Here is a 27,205-nt window from a genome sequence, read left to right as displayed (position 1 = left end):
AACTCAATGTCGGTGCTTGGACTCTTTGCAACCCAGCCAAGGAAGGGTATTGGAGGCATTTTTCGGAATTCTTCGGGCGACATCATCTACTCCTTTTTCGGGCCCTATTGGCATAACTGACACCACAAAACCGATGTCCTTGCTCTTCACCAATGATTGACTATATTCATAACCCAGATGGAGGGCAGTTTGGAAGTGGAAAGCGGTTCTTCTAACACAATTTTGTTGTCTAAGGGATTTGTGTCGGGCCGCGGAGTCTAGACAATCTCATCTATGAGATTAAAGATCTTTGTTTGCATAATACTCTCTCTCTTTTCTCTCATTCCTGGAAGCTCCAATGATTTAGCCGATTGTCTGGCCAAACCAGGAGCAACTAGCGACTTATACGGTGCAATCATTACCCACCGAAGTGCACTTGTACTCCTTTCTTTTATTATAAAATTGGTATCTTTTAAAAAAAAATATAATTTCAAATATGCGACCCTAGCAAGCAGAAAGCATTATAGTTAATTCGAGGAGAGTGACATGTTTCAAACATTATAATTATTTTGATAAACAGACATATCCATGAAGTATTTGTGTATGAGTACCACTATCATAATGTGTCTGCCATGTACGATGGGCCTACACAAGTATCCGAGTTTCTACGATTATATGGGGGCATTTCTTTTTTTCTTTTTTCTTTTTTTGAAATGGACACATCCCTATCCTATTCATGAGGCATAGAAACATTAACATTGAGTAATAAATACACATGTTTTAGTATGTCCATTTACTTTTCTTTATTGTAGATTATGTGTTTAAGAAAATGTCCTAGAGTACACATTTTCATTATCTTCAATTTTAAAATTCTTGCAGTTACGGTAGGGTTGATGAACTTGTCTACTTTGCTAGCCTAAAGGAGCACTATGAGCTTGTGGTTCACCATTACATTCAGGTATGCGTTTCCTTTTGTGTGATATTCGTACAATCGTACAATCAAGGTTCATTTTAACATTGCATTTTTCTTCTTTGGTCATGCAATGAATAATATAGTATAGGATCATCAATAGCATAGAAAAACAGCAAAAACCAATGCATACGCTAATCTATTGATCAAAGCAATGTTCAAAGCTCACAAACAAGTCCTATAATAAAGCCATCTGGCCATTTTGCAAAATTTTGTCGTAAAAATTCTCCTGTAAAACTTCTTCCTAGTGTCCCACTTTACACAGACATGAGAGAGAGAGAGAGAGAGAGAGAGAGAGAGAGAGAGAGAGAGAGAGAGAGAGAGAGAGAGAAGAGAGAGAGATCGTGCCAAGTCGTTACTACTAGCAATGACTTACTCTTTCATTACTTCATCCTTTCCATATCCCTCTACCTTGTTCTTAGTGACTTATGAAATGGCACTCAGTTCATATCTTTAAGTTCGGTCCTGGACTTGACTTTTCTGATTTCGACATCGGTCTCTCGGGTGACCTGAATTCTGATGGAACTACAATAAGTATTCTAGTTCCACCATGCGGAGGGTCTTTCCTCAGGACTGGTACAACTCTTTCCAAAATGGCACACTTGAATCAATTAGAACCGAATTCTCCTTTCTAATAGAGAGGGTGATATTGGTGTGAAGAACATTGGGTCACTGAATAGAGAATTGTTAGCAAAATTGTATTGTGGATTATTCAACAACAAAGCAACCCATGGGCGATAATAATAAAAGTGAAATACCAAGGTTCTAATTCGAATCACTGATTTGGGGAATGGGGTCAGTTGGGGTCTCATATTTCAAAGTCATGGATTAAGGAATTTAAGTGTTGAAAGTAAATATCATCTGCGGTGTACGAAACAAGGAGAACACTTTTATCTGGCTGGACAGATGGTGTGATGAGCTCATATTCATATTGGCTGATAACTACCCAAACCCATTATGAGAGTTGTGTACTTCAGGGCAGTGATTGCAAATTGTCTTTTGTTGGCAATAATTTGACTAATACTCCAATTGTCTGTGATGGGCTTTCCATTTGTGCCTTGTAGAGTTATTGGATCTATCTGTCAGGGTTATTTTTTGCCTCATACTTGCCAGGGGAGATGAGGAGGGAATTATATAAAACCCGAATAAAATGGGGTGTACTTAGTTAAATAGTTTTACTCCCTTTCATGTGTTCTCATAAAGAAACTGTCCAAATATTTGGAACAATCCATCCCCAAAACCTACTGCTTCTCTCTGATGTGCTTTGAATGGTAAGATTATCATCGGTGATCAATTAGCCAAAATGAAAATTTGTGATAAAATGAATTGCGATTTTTGTGGCTTCATTGAAAATCCTGTGCATACTTTATTCCACTGTGATTGGTCCTCCAATATTTGGATGTGCTTTATTACTTCAAAAATCTAAGAAACCTTGTTCTTTTTCCGCATTAACTGAAAACATAAGGCTCTTTTCTATTTAGACAATTTATGATCAACTGACAACATTATTTTTAGGAAAAATCATTAGTGTAGGGGTAGTCATAAATAAAATTATTGTTGATGTTGCTAAAAGGACATTTAAAATCTGCATTAACTGAAAACATAAGGCTCTTTTCTATTTGGACAATTTATGATCAACAAAGACAACATTATTTTCAGGAAAAGTCAATAGTGTAGGGGTAGTCCTAAATAAAATTATTGTTGATGTTGCTAAAAGGACATTTAAAATCTTTTGACATTAAAGGGCATCTTAAATCCGTGTTATTCCATTTCCGGATATTGTTACTGATTGGTTTGCTGCTAGTGAGGACTATGTTTGCCCCTAAAGCCTCCTGGATGCTTCTACTGCTCCTCTAAGTGGGTGGATCAAACTCAACTCTGACGGGAGCAAGAAAGTCACTTCTGTGAATTGATTCCTGTTTGGATGGTTTTAGGGTCACTCTCTCTCTCTCTCTCTCTCTCTCTCTCTCTCTCTCTCTCTCTCTCTCGGATTCTATTGGTATGGTATCGTTCGCTTATGGAGGTTCGCGCATTATTTCCTGGTGATAGATTCAGAAGTAAAGGCTGTTTGTAATGGTATCCCGAAGTTGTCTGGATTCAATTGAGGGTGATTCTATGATACATAACAGAAAAGGGAGAGTAGGTATTGTGACCTTTGAACCAATTGATGTAGGACAGCCAACTGAAAGCAATCTCCCTAGGTTCTCTATGTTCAGATTTGGATAAAATAGGTGAAGGAAATGGGTAAGGGTTAAGGAGGCGGACGTAGATAAATTGAAGGATAGTAATTCAGGACTGTTATGAAAGGGTTAAATGGAGGTGACAGATCTGAGATAAACTGGTTGTAGATTAGGAGTTAGGACTAGTGAAAGATTGTTGACTGTGAGTGGACTGTTGGTCGGAGAGTTGACTGCTTGCTTTAGAATTTGTTGATGGATTTCTAGGGTATCTGCTAACAGGTGTTAAGGCCTGTGACAGGTGTCATGGCTGTTGATGGTGCCGAGCGACAACTGGCAGGTGTCAATAGATAACTGACAGGTGTCAAAAGACAGTGGTAGATCTGGGCAGAATTTAATTCTGGGTGAGCTTCGGAGTGACAAGTACAAAGGATAGGAATCTCAGGTTAAGAATATGTTGGCATAGGACTGGCGCAGGTTATGAAGTGGACTCTTTCAGAGTTAAAGGACTGAAAGGTCATGACAATCAATAGGAAAAATTGCCAATGGGTTTGGGGTACAGTTTAAGGCTCACGATGGACTTAGGATAGGGTATTGTTGGACTGATGAGGTTATCAAGGGTCTAGTTGTCCAAGAAGTGAACTGTCAGTGCCCAGTTTCAATTACAGATTTGGTGCAAAACCGGAGTTTTAAGGAGACCGCAAGGTTTAGTCCAGGAAGGGTTTTAAAGGAAACTTAGGGCTGTAAATTCAACAGGATCAGGTTCTTGTTGAAGTCTTGGTCATTTATTGATGTAAAATTGTAGAGAAATGGATCTGGGTTGAGGATTAAGGCGTATAAGGTTGTAGGTAAAGCTTGGAGATGTAACAGTTTGGAAAAAGGGGAGTATTGGATCCGATTCTGGACCTAAAATTGAGTGGAGGCCAGATCTGGGCAGTTTGGGTGTTTCTAGGGTTTATGGTTGGGTGTAAGGTGATGCGATGCTGAAAAGGATGTGTAAAGGTTTTGGATTTTAGGGAAAATTATAAGACTGGTCTGGAAATTGATAACAGACCGAGAGCTTATGGATTTAAAGACTTTTGGTGGACTGTCGAGTGAAAGGGGAGAGGTTCCTGAACAGTTCATAGCTACGTAATGGGACTAGAGTTGACTGGTTTGGGTATTTGGGTACAAGGGTTTAAAGTTGGGGCTGTGGGTGGAGGGAATGGTAGAGGTAATGGCAGTGGGCTTAGGCAGTCGATACTGGTAATGGGTGAATGTTTAGGAAATGAAGAAACTAAAGAGAAGGGGAGAAGGACAACAAGAAGTAATGAAAGTAAAAAGAAGGGAAGAGAGCTAACCTGGAGTCACACCAGGCTTCTATGGCATCGTATGTTGGGGGGAAAGAGGCATCACACTAAAAAGGGCGACCCAGTGCATGAGGCTCCCGTCATTGTGGGGTCGGGAGCTAGATGTACGCAGTCTTACTCCTGCTTTGCAGAGAGGCTGTTTCCGTGACTCGAACCCGTGACCACCAGGTCACAATGGAGCAGCCTTACCGTTGCGCCAAGGCTCGCCCTCAAAGCGGCATCACAGAAGCTTTAGAAAATAACATGATTCAATATCATTCAAGTGATCTAAACAGGCCATATGTCTGACAATTTATAGACATTGTGTAACGACCCGGATTTTCAGAGAACTCTAAACCCAGACCGTTAACAAAAAGCAACAATTTTTTTTTATTTTTTTACAAATTTGAAAACTCATTTAAAAGCTTACTAAAGGGTATTTGACATAATTACCAAAGACACAAACAAACTAAGAATAAGACGAATAGCCCCAAGGCCAAATGGCCACACCAATTACTCTATCCTCTCTCTTGCACACCCCTTTTTATTCTCAATTTCTTCATTAGCATTTGTCTCAATGTCATCAATTTTAGCAAAACCTGTGGGGATTTTTGGTGTTAGTTCAAAGAACTATGTAGATTCATTCGGTACCTAAGCAAATACAATTAAACAACTCTTGAATTTAAAGGCATACAACTTAATTCTATAGGAGAACATGTAACATAATTTATTTCTAAAGAAATCATGAACGGTAATAGGGGACATGCTATGGCATAAATCAATTTAAAACTACTATTCTAGCAACACAACAACGTTTTACAAGTGAGAAATTTATATTTTTATTATTATAATTATTAATGCATGAGACGACTCACCCAAGACAATCAAGCTCCCTTAGCTTGTTGTCCCACCATCAATACGTTCCACTACGCTCGTCTACAGGTAGTGGGCATGAGGGACTTTTTACGACGTGTTTAATAGCCACACCGCCTCCTGACATCATGGTCTAAGATGATGCATTTACCGCCAAGGGGGAGCTTTAAAACCCAAGGCCGGCTCGGAATTTCATTATTCCTGGACGACTCATACATCCGCCCAATCCACCAAATTATTTTCCCAATGTCTTTGTCTCTTATCAATTTTCCTGGCATATCATCCATATCATTTTTTTTTCTTCTTTCCAATATATTAAAGACATTTTTAGCAATTTTATTGCATCCCATATTTTTCTTTTTCCTTTAACAAGGAATCATAACATTTCATCTTTTGCAAGCTACTGGCATAGCATCACTTTTCAACATTTGCATGCTATTAATATAACCAACCACGAGAGCGAGATGCATATTAATAAGAAACAATCATCTTAACTACCTCATTAGCATAAACAATTCTATGTCTACTAAGAATTTTCATTGCATGCATATAAATCAATCATTGCTTAAGAGTACAAGTTTAGGACACCGTCACCTACCTTAATTACTTGTGGTGTGAGAGAGTAAGAAATCCTTTATGTCTGAGTAGGGATTGCTATCGAATATGAAACACAATGATATACCAAATTCTAAGTTTCCGCAATCCATATTTCCTAGTGACACACACACACACCTAAGGCTTATGTGAGACTATATCCTTTTATTATTCTTAATTATCTTTGTTTATAATTTACCTTTGGGTGATATCAATAGTTTAGGGGCTGTTTTGTAAAATAAAAAAATCCATTAATAACTCTTTAATTATTTTCTTTGAGGGCTGATTTTTACAATGTTTACCCGTGAGGGCTGTTTTTTTTAAACCACATACTTAAAGCATTGGAAAAAGTTACACATGTGGGATATTTTATCAAAACAGCTGATATTTCCTATAAGTTTTACACATATGGTTGTTTATCTAAGAATATAGATCTAATATATATATATATATATATATATATATATATATATATATATAGTTTTGAAAATCTTACGATTTACGGTTCGATTTACGATTCTTAGGCAAAACGATTTGAATCCCATGATTGAATCTTACAATTCGATCGTAAATCGTACGATTCATACGATTTATGCGATTTATCCAAATTAAGTTTCATAGAAAAGAAAATATATCTTTCTTTCAAAAGACCTCATTTCCTTTCTACATTACAAGAAGCCTTTGAAAGCCCTCTCATTAGAAGGAAGAAGACAGAGGAGGAGTAGGACTTTGAACGAATCAAACCAGTCGAGCACAAAGCATTTGTTGAGGGCATTACTCACATCGAGGTGGGAGACTACCATAATAAGGACAACATCGATTCCCGTCTTTTATGATTGATATTTGTCATTTGATGTTTGAGACTTTGAGAATTGATATGATCTTGTGTCATTTTTTAAAGATTATTAACCAAGATGCATGGGTTTGGATGAGAATTAGATGATTAGTATGTGTCAAGTTTGTCAGCAAACAATTCGTATTACGATATTGAATACTAATCATGGTAGTTTCTGTTTGAATCAATGAATTTGGATGAAAAATGAATAATTAGCTATTTTTATTCTTTAATTTATTTATAATTTTTTATTATACATATTTTTTATATATTTTTGAATGGATCTTACGATTTACGATACGATTTACGATCATATACGATTCGACCTCGATTACGATTCGATTCCGATTTTCAAAACATTGTATATATATATATAGTAAGCATGCGTGATGAATTTCTTGAAAAAAATTAAGGTCTTTGATAGTACTTATCATAAACATATAAATCTGATTTTCTTTTATAAGGAAGATATAAAATTGATACTAGTATAAACATGCAAAAAATCAGCCACTTAGGGCTTTTAGATTCCACACACGTGGGTTGGTCTTAAAAAAAATGATATTATCCATATTACACATCACTCAATAAATTATCTAAAAGAAAACCATCCTCTTTATTATAAAGATCATCTAGGAATTTCAATTCGAAAGGAAAAATTACGTTCGTAACATATATCGTATTCTAGATTTAGATTCGAAAGAAAATAGTTATTTCTATGGTTTATTAGAAAGAAAGGGATTAAGGTTTCATTTATCTCTATCAATCTTTAAGATCCTTTCTCATTAGGTTTTAATCTTTAAAAGAAAACAAACCCTAGATCATTAAAATCACAAAAACTTACATGGAGCAAAGTGTTTGAAAAGCCCTCAAGGATCTCTTCTTCTCTTTTTTCTCTTTCTCGCTTTTCTCACTCTCTCTCTACGGTTTGGGTGTGCGTGAGAGGGGAGAACCACATGAAGGGTTTTTTTATAAATCCTAGTTTTCCTTTTTGTTTAGAGTTGTTTCCTAATCAATTACTAATAATTAGTAAGTTTCCTAGTCTCTCTAGGTCTCTTTACTTTTTATCTTATTACTTAACTTAATTAAAAAGGAAAATACTAAATTTTAATATTGGCACTAAAAAAAAATTGCCTAATAAAACAAAACTCGTAACTATGCCTAACCCTAATAGAAAAAGATCATAACTTACTCAAATCACGTTCAAATCGCTAAATCTTGGGTCCGTTGGATAGGTATTCGAAATACCCATCTACCGGGACCAAAATCATGTCGAACGGACAAGATCTGATGCCCCAAAAATTGGTTATACTAAAAAAAACGAAAATACACTATAATTTTTGGTCTAGGGATCTACGGTCCAGATTTAATTAAGGTTATTAATTTTCTAGGTCCGTGTGGGGCCGGCTCTTTCTTTACACATTGTAACCCGATGAAAATCCTGAGGTGGAAGTAGGACTCCTAATCCCTCTGCATTATTAAAAAAATAAAATCCAAGAGGAACATGCCACATGGCATCACTTATCTAAACCTTGTAGCTAATATAGGACACGGTCGAAGGACACTTTAGTACTAGGACTCCATAACTTGGACACTCAACATAAAACTTAACTTATATTCTAAGCCCACAAAATTTTAAGTGTGCCCTCTTTGTCGCTCAAGTGTCATGATGTCACCTTGTCATAAAAGTCTTTATTGGTTCCCACTTAATAGTGATACTGGCACCCTTTTTTATAATACTTCAGAATTGATAATGAGTCTATTGACACTTTAGCATGATAACGACACCCTCTAATTATGGAACCTTCTCAATGATAATGGCATTCGAAAGAATTTAAAGACCCAAAGGATGGTCCCCATCATTTTGGTGTTACCATCTCGTGGATGAAAGAGGTGAGCCACACTTTTAGAGATTTAGAGGTTTATTTAACAATATTAGGAAGTGGTTGGTTAGATTCTCAAAGGTTTTTCTTACTGATATTCCCCATAAAGGAAATAATAATGTTGATATTTTAACAAATCACAAAGTATCTTGTATGGATGTAATTGTGTGGCAAGATATGCCTTCTTTTTAAATTGGATATTCTCCACTTTTTGGGTTCCCTGCATGTATTGCATTTCTCCTTTTATTAATAAGATTTACCTCTTCAAGAAAATGAGAGAGAGAGTGGGGGGTTGGGGAGGTAGGTGTCAAAGTAACGTTGGATGTGCCTTGAATGGTGTAGAGAAGAGAGAAGATAGAATATAGAATGAGCAGAAGGGAGATAGGAGTAGGACAAGGGAGAGGGTGTTTGGGGTAAAGAGAGCATGAGTATAGCCCATGAAACGAGTTGTTCCTTCAGAATATTAAATCACTTATCAATATTGCTAAAGAAATGCCATTAATGAGATGCTTCCTATCCTAAATAAATATAGAATACCATTTAAGCAAAAAAATAATAATAAAACAGTTAATACTATTTTGTCTTCAACACTCCCCTTCAAACTGATGCATAGGATAAAAAGCATCAATTTTCCAGAGAGGAAGTCATGGCTTGTTCAAGGCATAGTTTTACTGAACAAATCTACCAGTTGATACTATGTTGGGAGATTAGGCAAGGTGATCAGTCCATGGGAGAAATACTAATATATAAAGTGACAGTCCACCTCGACATCCTTGGTCAGCTCATGGAAAACTGGATTTGTAACAACTAGTATGATACTTGTCGGCATAATGAGGCATGGAATTTATAAGATGTAGACCCAAATCCGTTAGAAGGTGGCAGGGCCATACAATCTTGCCGCTCATTGCAGAAGTCAAAGACCAAAACTCGGCTTTTGTAGATGAATTTGAAACCGCATCCCACTTCTTACATTTCCATGAGATAAAAGAATTGCCTAAAACATACACCACCCAATGGTTGAGTGACGAGTATCTGGGCAGGAAGCCCAATTTGCATCGGCTTAAGCATCAAATGTGATCAAGAAGAGTATCTACAGTCTTACTGTCTGTGAGACGAGCGAGAGTAATAATATTCTTCGTATACTTTGACTGACTCAACAATAACAAGCTCAAGGGGAGTATTGTCAGCACATGTTAAGCTCTCGTAGTATTCTATTTCAGCATCTTTTTTTTCCCTAATTGAAACACATTCTAAAAGCCTGTGTAAAAGATTATTATCTCCTTTGGTTACTTCCAATAACATGTTCATATTTCTTTGATTCTGCGCACGCTGTAAATTACTGTTGTGTAAATGTTTCATTGAAAATTTGGCTGGCATCTGTGACATTCTGATTCGTTAAAGGAGCGCAGAAACCACAACTTCTATGCTGTAGTTATAATGTTTCGTAGCACGAATATCATGACCACGGTTTGAAAACTCCGAGTCAATCATACTTGCCAAGTCGACTCACCTTCACATTGGCTGAGCTCATCCAAGTCTGAGTTTTTTCCCTATCGAGTTAATAAAAAATTCCTTTAACTTTCCTGAGTTAATTGTGTTGTTCACGTCTACCATTGACTCGCACAAGCTATGTTGCATCAGTACGGGCACGAGTGTTGGAATCCGACACAGGTATTGAGTGTTGGATTCGGCAGACCTCAAAAAAGAAAGATTAGTGGATTCTCCAAAATATTTTAATTAATTCTGAAATTTTAATTACAATAAATAGTATATTAAAGTTTTTTAGTAGGTTTAGTAAATATATTAAAGTTTTTTAGTAGGTTTAGTAAATATAATATTTTATTTCATATAAAAAATATGAAAAACTTACTATTAGGATGGATACAACTTAAAACATGGAGTACTTGTATGGTTGTGGTAGCAGTAGTCAGAAACAAAACAATTAAACGAGACCTAGAAGTGTCTCTGTGAATCCTGAAGTATTGGAATCCGAGACGTGTTTGACATGGATTCGTCGCCCATTTAGAAGAATCCATGTAACATAGCGCACAAATTGCCTCGTTTTTACATTAGCAAAATCTCGTTGGTGTCCCAGGTTCTAAATAATGATCATGACCATGTTTTAATATTTTTTTGGAAGTTACAATTTACGGAAGAGGCCCTTGTTAATATTTATCATAACAGAAGTTGCTAATAATGAATGCAATATCTTATTTAAAACTTATGTGTTGCTTTCATTTTATGTGAGATGTAAAAACTAACAAATGACATGTTGATTACATTAGACTTTATTTAACATGAATTACAGTTGGTGATAATTGGTCCAGCATTCTCTAGTTAAAAAAGCAAATTATTGGTGTAAGATATATTTTCTCGGAATCCAATCTAATACTGCATTCTGGATTTAGCAAGGAGAAGCAAAGAAAGCATTGGAAGTGCTTCAGAAGCCTACCGTCCCAATAGATCTTCAGGTACAAAATTATGCTCATTGAATCTGGGTTTTATTTCTAATTAGCTTTTAAAGGTTCTTAGAACCAATTTAAAAAGTGTCAAGTAAAGAGTAGAGTAGGAACATTGAAACAAGAGCGTGGGAATATCATTTCCATTTATTTATTGCTTTTTACAAGAGATCATGTATTTGTGATTTATCATTTTCTTCCTGTGCTTCCCTTTGTATAACTAAATGATAATATTGCATTACTGCAGTACAAATTTGCCCCAGATCTAATCATGCTTGACGCATATGAGACTGTTGAGTCATGGATGGCTTCAAGAAACCTGAATCCAAGGAGACTTATTCCTGCAATGATGCGCTATTCAAGTGAACCTCATGCAAAGTAATGAATACTTTCATTTTCATTGCTTAGATAATCAGTGATTTGTTCCTATTTTTAACGAATCTCCATTTTGTTTTCATACTAATTCATTATATAATGGAACTCGGTGATCCTGGAAGGTTTCATATCCCCCTTACCTCGTCAGTGTGCCTATTTAAAAGCCATTGCAACAGCACATTGAGATACTTATGTTGAAAGTTCCTAAACTACCTAACAACTTTGGATGCACTACTTTAACATTCAAAAAAAAAAAAAAAAAAACCCTTTGGATGCACTACAATCTTGATCAAACTTCCAACGTATTAATTTTCAATTCCTTAAAACACCATATATGGGTAAAGGAGGACCAAGTTGGCCTCATGTTTTGATAAAGTATACGGAGAGCCTCAATGTGTTTTCTTTCGTGCTGACGTATAAAAAGAAACTCTGTTCACATCTTGAATGTAATCGGTTGGCTCATAAACAAGCTCCATGTTTCCTTGTGTTGGGTATTGGTATGGGTACTCCATGGGGCTGCTACATGGGAATATCAGTCCTGCAAAAAAATATGGTGTATGACAAGCTTACCACCATACTAATATTTCTATAACCTTGGTACAAATTAAGTGTTCATATAAAATACAAAACACATAGAAGAGAAATATAGAAGGGTTCCATTGGTGTGAAATTATATACAACACAATTATTAAAACTGCAAAAATCCATTTTTCATTTAAAAAAAAGTAATGATTTTCGAATATTATGTTATTGGGTTGTTTGGAAAAATTCATTTAAATTGCAAACAAATTTAATTGCGAGTCTTAAATCTGTTTCTTTGTTCTTCAGATATGCAATTTGACAAAAATGTATCATTTTCGTTGCTGATCAGCCCTGTTGATCTAGTGATTTTTTGAATTGAACCTACTTTGACTTGGCATAAGTTCTTTGTTAACAGCGTAGTATGTATCTGCAAATCTGGGGGTGCAAATGCACATATTTTTGTTTCTTGGTGTATTTGAATTGTTTTATCTCCCAGCTGGTTATAGAGTAATCTAGAAATCGATGTTTATAATAAATTGATTCAGATGGGTATAGCCAAAAGTGGCCCCTATAGATGAAATTTTCTTATATGTTAAAAGCCGTATGGGTACGAGCTTTTGATTTGGAGTTTGAGATCATCATCATACTGAATGGATCCACTGAATTCTTTGTCATCATACTGAAAAGATCTATTGAGTTCTTTGTCCTAAAACAGAAATGACTTGTAGGGAGACCTGAGCACTTTACTGCAACTTTGACAGTAAGATTGGCATTTGACTAATAAATGTTTCAAAGCACTATCACTAAAAGATCAATACAGGTGAGTGGTCATTGGATTCTCAGAAGTTCTGCACATGATAATGGGCATCAAGCGTCCAGATTAGATTTTTGGAATTCGTTCTTAGGTGGTGCCAAATCTAAGCATTTGTTGAAATGGTTGGCTCTAACCTATAAATGCACCAAATCTGCTTCCTCCAGTTCAGTTAAAGATAGTTCAATTTCTGTCCCTATTGTGATTGATACAACTTCCATCGTTTCAGATCTCCCTTGGTTTCCATATGTGATTCGAAAGGCTTATGATACCAACTCCTGTGTGACATTTATGCATTAATGTTTTGTAGAAATATTGAAAGTCGTACTGATTAAATTCATCATCAGTGCATTAGTGCCTTAATAGTAATAAAAATGTTCTGAGTAGAGTATGACCCAGTAGACTAACTAGTTTGGACTGTTTTATTTAACAAAATCTATTGAAGTGTTGCCTTTCATTCAGAAATTTAGGACCTAGCTTAGTTATAAATTCCGTTCCGGTCGCCGTTCCGTTTTGGCTACCGGAACGGAACGTTCCGGTGTTTCGGCCGTTTCGTTCGGCGTTCCGGTTGAAACTTTCCGTTCCGGTCTAAAAAAATAGTTAAAAATATGAAAAAAATCCTAAAAAATTAGAAATTGTTAGAAAAATATAAGAAACACTTAAATGAACTAAAATACATCTTTATTACTTAAAAACCAAAGTTTAATACAACTAAGACATAAAAAAGTAGAACATAGAAGAACAAAAGCTAAATACATAGTGCCAGCCACATCTCGTATCATCTCTAAATCTAAATCAAAATGGTGGTGAATCTGGTTGAGGATCATCATACTCAACCGACTGGTAGCCCTCATCATCGCCGTCACCACCACCTCTTGGAGGAGTGTCCTCAAGGTTTGCGTCCTCGTCGTCGGCCGCATCAACTCTAGAAGGCGCTTCAATATTTTCCCATCCAATGTCGTTTGGTGTCAGAATGACATCTTCATCTTCCGCAATCCAATCCATCATAACATCTAGGTGATCTATACTCAGTGAGTCGCTAGTGGTAGAAGATCTTATGTTTAAGTCCCTGAAAAGAATGTCCAACATAAATTAATAAGTAATACTTAAAATTTAAAGGCACGTGGTGAAATATGAGAAAATTAATTCTAATTCAATTAAGTAGCATACTTTTCTCGAAACTTGAGGTTGTAATGGACAAATACCAAGTCATTCAACCTCTGGTGCTCCAACCTGTTTCTTTCTGCCGAGTGGATGTGCTTGAAAGTGCACCAGTTCCTTTCAAATCCAGTAGTACTACAGGTTTGGCTGAGAATTCTGACGGCGAAACTCTGTAAGTCCGGGACGTCATTTCCAAACTGGTTCCACCATGCAACTGCAAAGGAAACATTAATAGTTAAGCATTTACTTGTGGAAAATTTAAATGAAATATACTTAATTAAATGAACAAACCAATATACCTGGTCCCAATCTGCCTCGGTTGCGGATTGCCATCTTCATTGCAAACATGCCAATGGACTCCCGATAGTTCTCAATCTGACTGGTGATGGTGTCCTGTGTAACTTCATCAGGTACTAGTCGATTAATACATTCAATCAAACCTCGGGTGACTTCATGATGCTTGGAGAATGTAGGACTGAAAAAGAGAGCAGGGTTAAGAAAGTATCCCGCTGCATGGAGGAGACTGTGAAGCTGTTTGTCCCATCTTTGGTCAATAATCCTCCAGATGGGAGCATAATCTGACTTCTTGTTCTTTAGCCTAGCCTCGATGTTTTCTTTGGTCCTATCCATGGCCTCATATATGTAACCCATTGCTGGTTTGTCTTGCCGGTCTACCAAACGCAGCGCCCTCACCAATGGCTCGCTGATGTTTAGAATATGCTTGCAGTTGTCCCAAAATTGTTTATCCAACACTGTACTCACGATCTCTTCACTCAATCCATGTCGAATGTACCTACTAGCAGCATACTCATCAGACACGAACATCTGTTCTAGGGCTTTCCTATGAATCACCAGACTTTGTATACTAATGAAATTGGTAGCAAATCTAGTCCACGCAGGACGCCACAAGTCCCTCCCACTCGTGAATTTATGTCTCATCAAGTTCAATAGAGCTGGGTGGTTGTAGATAAACCTCGTAATCTTCCGAGCCCTGTCAATTGTGCTTCCTATGAGAGAAAACACATTTGGTTTGCCCAAGTGCTCTAAAATCAAGTCTAAACAACGGGCTGCACACGGAGTCCAGAAGAATGTAGCATATTTGATTTCTAACTTCTTCCCAGCAGCTTTATAACTTGGCTCACTATCAGTTATAAACTGCACCACATTTTCCGGACCTACCTCCAAAACAATCTCATCAAAAATTGCAAACAATGCCTCAGCATTCTTCACTACGCCAGATGCATTAACAGATTTAAGGAAAACTACTCCTTTAGGATAGTACACCAAAAAGTTAATTAAGGCACGTTATTTGGTGTCTGTCCATCCATCGGCCATAATGCTACAGCCACTAGTTTTCCATGAATTCTTAACTTCCCTCAAGTAGTTGTTTACATATTCTACAGTTTTCTTCAATATCCCCCCCCGTAAATCGTGAAAAGAAGGCGCCTTATAACCTAAGCCTACTGCATTTATGGCATCAAACATTGGCTGCCAATATGGTGAATTAGCAACATTGAAAGGCAAGTTGGCATCATAGCAAAGCATGCCAACTGCCATATTTGCCCGATCAAGTGTTCTTTTTGTTGCCAAAGCACTCTTAATGCTTGGCTGGATCCAGGGGTTGTTCGTCGTGCAAAGAAATCTCTTAACCCCCCTACAAGACCCTTCTTTTTCCTCTTTGCCCCACTCGGTTTTACAACAACTGCTTTCCCCTTATTCCTAGGCTGAGGAGGTCCCATAGGTTCGTCGTCCTCATCCCCCTCCCGCTCCTCCACATCTTCTTCTTCTGGTGCGGCATAAAAACTACCCACCTCTGCCCTTGATACACTTTTCCTAGCACTTTCTTTTCTCATTTCGCCTAACATTTGTGCCATTCTCCATTTTACATCGGCATTGACTTTTTTACATGCCGCTACATCACCAGGAACACCCGCTAGATGTTCTTTAAACCGGGTTATACCTCCACCCTTTATGAGTTTTTCACAAAAGGTGCATTTAACACAGTTTTTTTGACCCGGAATTACTAGGCCATAAGCCCATGCCGGGTCATCCGATCTAGCGGGTGCGGAACCAATAGATGAGGCTCCTCTAGAAGAACTCATTTTTTAAGTTGAAATGGAGAGAAAGAGAATAAGGAATGAAAGGAAATTAAATCAAATAAAGCTTTAACTTTTCTTACGCCTTTTGGATGAGAGAATAAGTTGAAGAAGCCTTAGGTTGTAGAAGAGAAGCCCTTGTCTTTAGTATAGTAGAGCTTGTTGTTGTAGGAGATAAAAAAAGCCTTTGATCTTCTTGAGCTTGTAGTGGAATTGGAATAATAAAAGGCTTTGAGATGATCTTTGTTGTTGTAGGAGAAGTAGATATACTCAATGTTTTGAAAATCAGAATCGAATCATAAATGGTAATCAGGGTCGAATCGTATCGGATTGTAAATCGTAAGATTCATTCCAAAATATAAAAAATATGTATAATAAAAAATTATAAATAAATTAAAGAATAAAAATAGCCAATTATTCAATTTTCATCCAAATTCATTAATTCAAATAGAAACTACCATGATTAGCATTCAATATCATAATACGAATTGTTTGTTGACAAACTTGACACATACTAATTATCTAATTCTCATCCAAACCCATGCATATTGGTTAATAATCTTTAAAAAAAGACACAAGATCATATCAATTCTCAAAGTCTCAAACATCAAATGACAAATATCAATCATAAAAGACGGGAATCGATGTTTTACTTATTATGGTAGTCTCCCACCTCGATTACCACCTCGATGTGAGTAATGCCCTCAACAAATGCTTTGTGCTCGACTGGTTCAATTCGTTTGAAGTCCTATTCCTCCTCTGTTTTCTTCCTTCTAATGAGAGGGATCTCAAAGGCTTCTTGTAATGTAGAAAGGAAATGAGGTCTGTTGAAAGAAAGATATATTTTCTTTTATACAAAACTTAATTTGGATAAATCGCATAAATCGTATGAATCGTACGATTTATGACCGAATCGTAAGATTCATACAAATTATGATTCAATTATGGGATTCAAATCGTTTTGCCTAAGAATCGTAAATCGAATCGTAAACCGAACCGTAAATCGTAAGATTTTCAAAACAATGGATATAGTTGTATGTAGTGTAGTGTAGGAGATAAAAGAGTTGTAGTTGTAGGAGAAGATTTGAAGAGGAAATGAGTTGTGAAAAAAGAAATGTGAAAAAACAATGGTTAGAGGGCTATTTATAGCTTTTGGGGTGAAAAATAACGCAAAATGACCTCCCAACAGCTATAAAACGGTCATAAAATGAAGGTAGAAGTGTAAAAAACAGTCCCTAACAGCTATAATGGCATTTCTGTAATTTTTGAGATTTTTATTTTATTTTTTTCAATTTTTTTTGCAAAAAGACAAAAAATGCCCTCCTAACAACTATAAAACGGTCACAAAATGAGGGCAAATGTGTAAAATACACTCCCCAATAGCCATAAATGAATTTATGTAATTTTTTGAATTTTTTTTTTTTTTCGATTTTTTTTGGAAAAAGATGAAAAATGCCCTCCCAATAACTATAAAACGGTCATAAAACGAGGGCAAATCTGTAAAATACACTCCCCAACAGCCTTAATGGCATTTTAGTATTTTTTTTGAATTTTTTCCGCATTCCCAGACCGTTCCGGCCGGAACAAGGAATTCCTCCCATTCCGGTCGGAATTCCACCGGAATCCGGAATTCCGACCGGAACGGACCGGAATTCCGGCCGGAACAGAAAATATGCCGGAATGGACCGGAATTTATAACTATGGGACCTAGGCTATTAGGAGTGTGGCCTTGAAAATAGATGGTCCCAGGAAGGATTTTACACAGTGAAACCAGTCCAAGGTGACTCGCACAAATCCAAAGCACCCTTTAGAATCACATGGGACTAATAAAGCAGTAAAAAAAAAAAAAAAATCCCAAAACAGCCCAAAGGACAGATTTAGAGCAGAGCAAGAAATGCTGCCCATGAACAACTCTAAATGAGCCCTAATCAGAAAAAGAGAGAAAAAAGAAAAGGAAAATCACTTGAAGAAAAATACTCGAAATCCAGCCCTAAGCTCCAATGAAATCCACGAATTGGGAGATACGACCAAGAAAAGAAAGTTCTGTCTTTGTCACAAATAAACCAAAATAAAAAAAACCTTAAAATTCGTCGGCCTTGAACACTAATAAACCCTACTTTATGTTGGGTAAAAAGACACACTTAGCCATCCCTTAAGCCCATCAACTTTAACCCAAACCATACCCGGCTATTAGGGGTGGACATGGTTCCGGTTCGAACCGAGGAACAGAAACCGAACCGGCACATATGGTTCGATTCGGTTGTTTCGGTTCTAATATCCTGGAACCGATGGAAATTCGGTTCGGTTCTGGGTTTGGGATCCCGGAACCGAGAACCGAACCGAGAACTGACCCTCACCTTAAAACCCTTAAATATGCCTGTTTTTACTTGGATTTGGTGAAGGAATGAGATTAATCAGACTGAAAAGCAAGTTTTTTAATCTCAGCACTTCCCCAAAAATAAAGTGAATGGACTGATTCCACTCACTCGATTTTATAAAGCTACAAGGATTTCGTTTGAGCAAATTTCATTCTACCGTTCGTGGCTTGCAGGGAATGAGAATGTTTGGCAAACAAGCCCTAAAATTTTAATGGCAGGAAAGAGGATGTGGGAAGGGAAAGTGAAATCTCCTTTTTCTTTTTAATATTAACTTGAAAGTTTTTGGAAGTGTAAGAAGAAAGTGAAAGGTTTTCAAAAATAGCAAAATATTGTGAGAGTCGTCGTCCCCTTTCGATCAAGAGTCAAATATCATGTAATCCATGTCTTGATGACAAATGAGAAAAAAGTGAAAGATAGCATTCTACCAATCAAAAGCGCGTTTTAAAAATCTCATGTATAACGCCTCCACAAAGTCATATTCATCAGCTCATTACAAACTTTTGTGCTCTGCTTTTCCCATCAATGATAGGCTGGAAACAGAAAGTTATTCTATCTCAAGAAAAAAAAACCAAACATTCAAACACAAGGAGGGAAACTCTTGTGAATAAATTCCGTCGATTTGGTGAAGGTCGGGTAAACCCAGAACCGAACCGAACCGAACCGATTATATATGGTTCTGGTTCGGTTCGGTTCCAAACATATATGGTTCGGTTCTGGTTCCAATTTCAGGGAACCGATTATATATGGTTCGGTTCTGGGTATACCCCAAAACCGAACCGAACCGAACCATGTCCACCCCTACCGGCTATGTCCTAGAATAACCATATATAAGAGAACAAACACACCCTAAGTTGAAACTTCAGTAAGATTATAATTTCGGGGTGTAACCAAACAAACCCTAAGAATTATTCCCTTCAGACTATCACACATATTTCATAAATTGAAAAAAAATAACATAGTACTCAGCATGAAGAGTATTTAGTAACACCATTAAAAGAAAAAAGTATTTAGCAACTTTCACATTTGTTGTCTTAGACACTGCAAGTGTTTCATGCCGTTGAGAGTCAAGGTGAACAAGATATCAGGTGATGTACATGGGCCATAGTTACCAGGGTGGGCAACGAATTCGAGAAACGAAACGTGAAACGGAAACGGGAAACGCATGAAAAAAATTATAGGGGAAACGAGAGACGAGAAAACGATAGAAAATCGTATGAGAACTGTCTTACGATACGCAATAGAAGCGTTTCAGAAGCGATAGAAAAACACACATGAAACACAAGGAAAACACGAAATATGTGGTTTTGTAGATTTAAATTTTGTTAATTTCAAATTTATGTTTGAATTTTTCTTATTTTTATTTTTATTATAATATATGCTATTATTTTCTCTTTTAATATATTTCCACAATTTTTGATTTGTTTTTTCCAAAATAATTTTCGTTTCCACACGTGTAGGACACACATGTTTCCTACACGTTTCACATGCGTTTTCTACGAGTGTTGCATACGTTTATCACACGTTTCACACATGATTTACATAAGTTTCTCATATGTTTCCTATTGCGTTTCGGAAACATTTCTCCAATTATTTTTATCATAATTCGGAAACGTTTCCGAAACGCGTTTACCACGTTTTATGGGAAACGAGTTTCTCACCTGCGAGAAGTGCGTTTTAGGGGAAACGGGTTTCCCACCTGCTCAAGGAGTTTCTGGCAACTATGGGCGTAACCATCTTCCTACCCCATTGTTTAGAATGATGCGGCTCCCTATATTATCGTGTAGGTCCATCCATCACACCAGAGGAAAGGGCAGCCATAATTCCAGATAGGAATTCAGATAATGGAAATGGTACCCATATTGTTACAACTCCCTAAAAACTATCAACAGTCAGTTAAAAAGTGTATAATAAGTTGGGTGTCATTATCAAAAGTGAGTTATCGTGTACGTCCATCCATTGCACTAGAGGAAAGGGAAGCCATATTTTCCGATAGGAATTCAGATAATGGAAATGGTACCCACACTATTTGTCTTAATAATGACACTCCTTTTTTACAACTGCCAAAAAGCTATCAACATTCAGTCAAAAAGTGTATAATAAAGTGGGGCGTCATTATCAAAAGAGAGGTTATAATTTTCCTTCGCATAATTATTCCCAAAATATGAAAATGATGGAAATTGTGAAAGACATAAAAGAAGTAACTAGAATACATAAACAAAGTTGATGTGTGTCATGCTCCAGACTTAGGTACATGTAATCTCTCAGGGTAATGGATATTGCTTTATTTCAATCCACGAGGGACACATTGGAGACATGTCTTCTGTCTTATTCATTCATATGAAACTGTACCCAGCTTTGTCACTATTGTATTCGGCGTACACCCAACAAAGGTGCCTCATAACAGATGAAGTGCCGATGCATCAAGCATCCTTACTGTCATCTTGTCGTTAATATGAGGTTAGATGCCTTATACAGTTATTATCATGATGGGGATCACATTACTTGGAGTTAAAAGTTAGGATCTATTTTGTTGGAATTTTTTGGTTTCTATTGCACATTGTTGGTTTTCTGATTATCCTTCTTAGTGGCTGAAATCATACGGGACTGTGTTGGTTGCTCTTCTCCAGTTAAAATACTATCCTTCCATTGCATTCCTCCATTCCCAGAAATTCTAAAATGTTTCTCATGTTATATTGAGTTATTTTTAATATCCTTGAAAATGTGACCGTGTTTCCATAAGGGACATTTGGATTCATTGTCATTTGCCTAGTCTAGAGAGATGATTACATCAGATAAACAAGATGAAATGAAGGAATGATATATACTACCCAACTCATATTGTTTGACTTTTTGGTTGTAGTTAACCCTGTGTCTATGGATGTGGAAACCATGTCTTATATTTCTCAGTATACATCCCTCTCTTTTTTATGGCATGTGCAAGTTGTTACATATTTTTATCAACTGAGATCATCTACTTTCTTGCAACGTCAGCTGCAGCATCTAACTAATACTATAGACAAGTTTCTTTCGATTAATACTCCATATTCTTGGTTTCATTCTTGAATCTTGACTTATTTTGTTATTGAAATGTATTGGTGTGATTTTGTAGTGATCATTGTTTCCTGATATAATTAACGGAATGCAGGAATGAAACACACGAAGTCATCAAATATTTGGAATTTTGTATCCATCGTCTACTTAATGAGGATCCTGGTGTGCACAACTTGCTACTTTCGCTCTATGCAAAACAGGTTTGTGTTACTGTCATAAGAATATATATATATTGAATAGTAAAAGGATCAAATTTCATTAAAAGAGACTGAGATGGTTCAATACAAGGAAAGAGAGCGGGAATATACAAGAAGAAAACTAAAAGGAACAGCATGACCACACTAAGGGGGAAGAAAATCGAAATATCAAAATCCTCTTTCTGAGCCACAGCCCCAGCCATACTGTCCGCATCCCCGTGGCGAAAGGAGATACTCAAAGAGCCAGCAATATCTTTTATCTCATTGAAGGAGGGTTGGTGCGAGGACTGTCATAAGGACGTTATTTTATTTTTCATCAGGATATATGCATTTCCTCATTCATTGACTTTGTTATTCAATCTTAGAAGATTACACCCGATTCATTTTCATATTTAGTTGTACAGGTTGGTTGAGGTCGCAAAAAAAAAAAAAAAATTAGTTCAAGTTTGAGTGCCAAGTGTTGTCCCACTCAAAACGCAAATGAGTTTAAAGAATAACTAAACTCGTCAGATGGGGATCTTAGTCGAGTATTGGGTTTGAGGCTTGTGCTTTTAGCCTTATAGATATATGTTTGAATTTTGCTGGTAAAATCCCAATCATCAGGGATAATTGGATGCTCCGTGGTTCAATGAATCATCAGGGATAATTGAATTTTGTTTGTATTGTATTCCCACCCCTTCTTCATGAAAATTTTCTAAAGGATTCATTAGCCGACCCCAACTAGTTTGGGACAAAGGCTTAGTTGAGTTGAGTTGAGTTGAGTTGTATTGTATTGTATTCTCACCCCCTAAACTTCTTGTACTGTTCATGCCCTTCATTTAGTTATTAGTGCCTTCTCTAAACCAGCTTCCTACTAACCCAAATTGGGTTAATGGAGTATCTTTGCATATGGAAGGACACAACTCTTTGGAGGAACGGTCATATTTAAGTTGTTCAGATTTGGGAGTGAACAAGAGAACTCCCATACAATAATGTATATCTACATACATACATATACATATGTATACATATATATACATATTATGTGTAAAATACCTTGATATTTATATAAAGTGCATGTTTTCTCTTATATATGCGTAAAAGCAATGCAAAATGGTATTCTCCACTTAATCCTTTCAAGTACATGAATGAAAACACATGGACAAAAGGGTAACACAACAAATTAACTGGTATAATTTATATCAAAATTGTAGTTATGTAGCACATATATTTTTTATGTACGAGATGGAATCCACACATTTAAATAAAGATATATAGAGGTGGATATGTAAAGCTACCGAAACAAGTGCATGCTAATTCCATTTCCATTTAGATATGCGATATTGGATGGTCTAGTTGAATATTTTAATGTTCTTTAATCTCTTATAAAAGTACTCGATATCCACACTTCCTTTTGTTATTAGTATCCTCCTTTATTTTACACTTGGCTGCTACAATCCCCAATTAGCAATCCTACCTTTTGTTTGTCGTTTCCAGAAAATGACTTTTTTAGGAAAAGACAAACAAAAGAGAATGGTGATACAATATTTTTTTGAAAATATGGACGAAGTGCTTGGAAATGCCAAAAAAGATGGAAATATCATTTCTTATAATAGAATATAGTGAGCAGGTTATAATAAATGTCTTTATTAGTGCTCCTAATTTAAGCACTCATAAAATCATTATACTGTATGTCATAGATTCTATTTTTTGTGGAATTTCATTTTGTTCACATAGAAGTTATGTTTAGGCATTCCATTCCAGAATACTCCCCCAATGAAAGTGGACTTGATAATTTTTCATCATCCGGATCCAGCCAAAAGTAAACACGTTCAGGCTCTAAATCAGTGAAAAAGAAGAGATCAAGTTAAGAAAAAGGAGGAGAGTTATTTGCTTTAACTGACTAGGTGAACTCTGAAAACTTTGCTGTAGGCAAGGACACCTTCATGGGAAAAATGGGAGAAACAAGTCACTTAAAAATGAGGTTTATACAGTACCTTATCAGGGTTGGGGGAAAGACCCCCACCAGCCATACTTCTTTTTAACCTACAGCATTTCTAGTCATTGAATTGTCTTGTAATCAAGGATTGAAATTTTGGTTTCGGTTTCGGCCTTAGCCGAAAACAAAATTTCGGTGGAAATTCGGTGGCAGTTTTGGTTTCGGTGGAAATTTCAGTGAAAATCTTATAGTTTGACCAAAAATTTTAAATTCCAGTTTCGGTTTTAAATTTCGGTCCCGGCCGAAATCTGAAATTTCGGTATATATATATTTTTGACTGGTCGAAATTTCAGTATTTTGGCCAAAATTTAAGACCATGCTTGTAATATGTTGCAACTACAGAAAGCCATTAGATGCTTAAAATCTTAGAATACTTGTATTGTGAAATATTAATCAGGAGGATGATAGTGCTCTTCTGCGTTTCCTGCAATGCAAGTTTGGTAAAGGACGTATCAATAGCCCTGAGTTCTTTTATGATCCCAAGTATGCATTGCGCTTATGTCTCAAGGAAAAACGAATGCGTGCTTGTGTTCACATCTACAGCATGATGTCCATGTACGAAGAGGCCGTCTCTCTTGCATTACAGGTAATAATTATTGACCTGTTTTTTGTGTCTCCATCATCTTTATCATTCCTTTTTACCATTTTACTTGCTTTTAGTGAAAATAACATAGATCCCATCTAATACTGAAGATAATTTTATTTTAAACAGTTGGAGCCTTGGAAATTTAACTTTTGCACATCTTTTGGTTTTTATAGATTATCTGTATGCAAACCTAGGGGTCATTTGGGTGTAGGGAAAGTTTTTCTAGAAGACCATTTCATTTTCCATTGAAGACCCTTCTTATGAAAAATTTCCTTCACAAAACCTGAAAAAGAAAAAAAAATGTGACTGAATTTTTTTCAATAGAAATATCCAGTATTACACTGTTTAATTTCACTTTCCTTTTTCAATATTAATGTCTCTAATTCGCTACACATGCATTATAAGGCTAAGATTTATATTCAGACATGTGGAACTGATGCAAATGTGACATCCTATGCGCCAAGGAAATCAAATAAGAAGAAAAATGACCAGGAAAAGAAGAAACATGGGGTTAATTTATGTCTGCAGTCCCAAAATATTGCCTAACTGTAGATAAGTACTGTTGGCCTCATGTTGGAGCATATGAGTTGAAATTTTTTTTTGGAAAATAATCATCAATTGAACTACTTATGCGTAAAATTTGGTGCAAAACTTACTGCAAATAGTTGAAATTTATGATTTTTCTTTAAATAACTTATCAGGGAAATTCAATAATTTTAGTTATTTATATGCGCGAAAATTCACATGGGATAAAAAAAGAAATTTTTGAGTGTTGTTTTCTCTTCTATTGATATTGTTATGGTTTATCCTATTCTCTCTCCTACAACATGATCTTTTTCTTGGATCCATTGTTTGTTGTATTTTTTTCTTGGATCTTGTTTCAGGTTGATAAGTAGAGTTTGGATTGGATTCCCTTATGTCAGTTGCTACATAAATGAATTAAATGGAAAACCTCGATTCTGTCTGGGAAAGAGGATCGTTTTGGAGTTAGTGGTTAAACTGAAAACCACATCGCATATAGTGACATACTTTTGAATTGTAAAACCACATTCGATTGTATCCCTTTGTCCAAGGGCATCACTCAACCGAATTGATGATTGGTGCTTACTTTGAATTGGTTGCTATCAGTGCCTATTTGTGCCGTGGCCTTTGCGATCCATGGAAGGACAATAGAATCTACCAAACTAGCTAGATTATGTGAATCAAGAGGAGTTTCAAGCTTTGCAACAATTTATTGCGTCTTCCACGAACTTAATGAAGCACTAACTTTGTCTTTGTTATTTTTTATCGATTCTCTAAGATGGAGTCATTTTATTGCATGTTAGAAGACGATATATGGTTCACATCTCGCCAACCTCTACTTTACGGAGGTGGTAATGTTACATGGGTGATGTGGACGATCACGTCAGATAGGGGTACAAAGTTTCTCAATCACTTTTGGATAATTTTGTGGAAGAAAGGTATAACAGACTACGTTTGTGAATCATAGCCTTTGAAATCTGTTGAGAAGAATTGTTGGTTGTCGGAAAAGATAGTGGGATGTAGCAGTACCTCACACAGTCTGGAACTCCGGATACAATTTTTCATGTTGTAGATCAATGGGGAAGAGTTCATTCGAGGTAGTCTATGGGTGGAATTCCAGCAATCTTCTTGATATGGTAATGTTGCCTATTGTGGGAAAGATCACTGATGATGCATAAGAGATGGTGGAGAGATACATAAGCAGGTGCACACATAGCTTATCTATTCAATATATGACAGTAAATTCGAAAACCATAAGTGATGTCAAGAGTTTGGGGAAGGCTGTCTCAACACGTTTTTTTTTTTTTTTGTTTTGTTTTGTTTTGTTTTTTTTGGGCGCAATTGGGCTCAAAGAACGATTTCTAGCAGGCACATACAAAAGGTCTACAACAAGAAGGATGGACAATTCGCAATGATGGACATTTATGATGAAACTTCAGGAAGTTCTGTAATAAACACAAATCCACAATAAAAAACCATCACATAAGCAAAAAATCCCTAATGATTTAAGAACATTAAACACCATGTCTAATAATTCAGAACTCTATTTAAAAAATAATAATAATAATTCAGAACATTCTAGTTTCCACACGAGAAAAAAAAACCATAATGATTTAACAACCTCTAAAACTTAGTGACATGCGCTGTTGCCCTTGTCTAATAATTCAGAACATTTTAGATTTCACATGTAGTTCGAATAAATATTTATATATAATACATACACCATATTTCACATGCAATTTATATAAATATTAACATTTAACACATATTGGTATAGTATACTACTAATTCGCATACAAATTTGGTTTCGGTATGCGTTTCGGCAGGGATGGACACAAAAACATCTCGGTTGTTTTTTGTCGATTTCTGTGAAAATTTAAAATCATTGCTCTGTAGCATCTTGAGCTCTCACTGAATTTGGTCTTGATGGAATTAGTTGAGGTTTTTCCATGACATTACGTCCTTCCTAATCTTCGCGGGACATATGCTATATAAGATTCAGATCATGTACCTTCATGTCCCTCTCCTATCTCAACACTGCGCAAAGATTTTCAACATGGGTGCCGTCCTCTCTAAAAATTGTTGCTAATTTTTAATCAATTGGCCTAGACACCATTGCTGAAAATGGTTAGAAAACCTTACTTTTGAATTGCCTTATGACTATTTCTGCATAAAAGAAAACAGGAAATATGAGATGATTATTTATATAGCAACGTAGTTTTATGTACTTTTGTTGATTGTCTTTATAGCATAACCTAGATATCAAAATTTCTAGAAGTTTGGGACAAAGTCACTGGACTAAAAGTTTACACAATGTTGTCATTATAATGTTAAAAGTACTGATGTAGAGGGTTTGGAAATTTTGGAGCAAGAGTCCTCACAACATCACTAGTTTAGAAATATGGTGTCTAGGGGAGGAAGAGTGCCCCTCAT

At 36.3% G+C, this 27,205-nt stretch overlaps 1 protein-coding gene across 2 annotated transcripts in view; it reads left to right on the top strand.

Annotated features, from left to right (window-relative positions):
• The window catches only part of LOC143880015 (zinc ion binding protein), a 63,981-nt gene that overhangs the window by 19,145 nt on the left and 17,631 nt on the right, over positions 1–27,205 (top strand). For both annotated transcript variants that reach the window (XM_077382762.1, XM_077382761.1), the window contains exons 15-19: positions 859–937; positions 11,045–11,107; positions 11,343–11,473; positions 21,584–21,689; positions 24,062–24,250. In XM_077382762.1, coding sequence (XP_077238877.1) covers positions 859–937; positions 11,045–11,107; positions 11,343–11,473; positions 21,584–21,689; positions 24,062–24,250 — 568 coding nt within the window. The remainder of the gene's footprint in view (positions 1–858; positions 938–11,044; positions 11,108–11,342; positions 11,474–21,583; positions 21,690–24,061; positions 24,251–27,205) is intronic.

The sequence above is a fragment of the Tasmannia lanceolata genome, unplaced genomic scaffold (genome assembly GCF_043159265.1).
Source record: "Tasmannia lanceolata isolate RefF3 unplaced genomic scaffold, GAP_Taslan_0.1 ptg000006l, whole genome shotgun sequence".
NCBI lineage: Eukaryota > Viridiplantae > Streptophyta > Magnoliopsida > Canellales > Winteraceae > Tasmannia > Tasmannia lanceolata.
The sequence above is the reverse complement of the archived record's forward strand: the minus strand, read 5'-3'. Positions and strand labels throughout refer to the sequence as shown.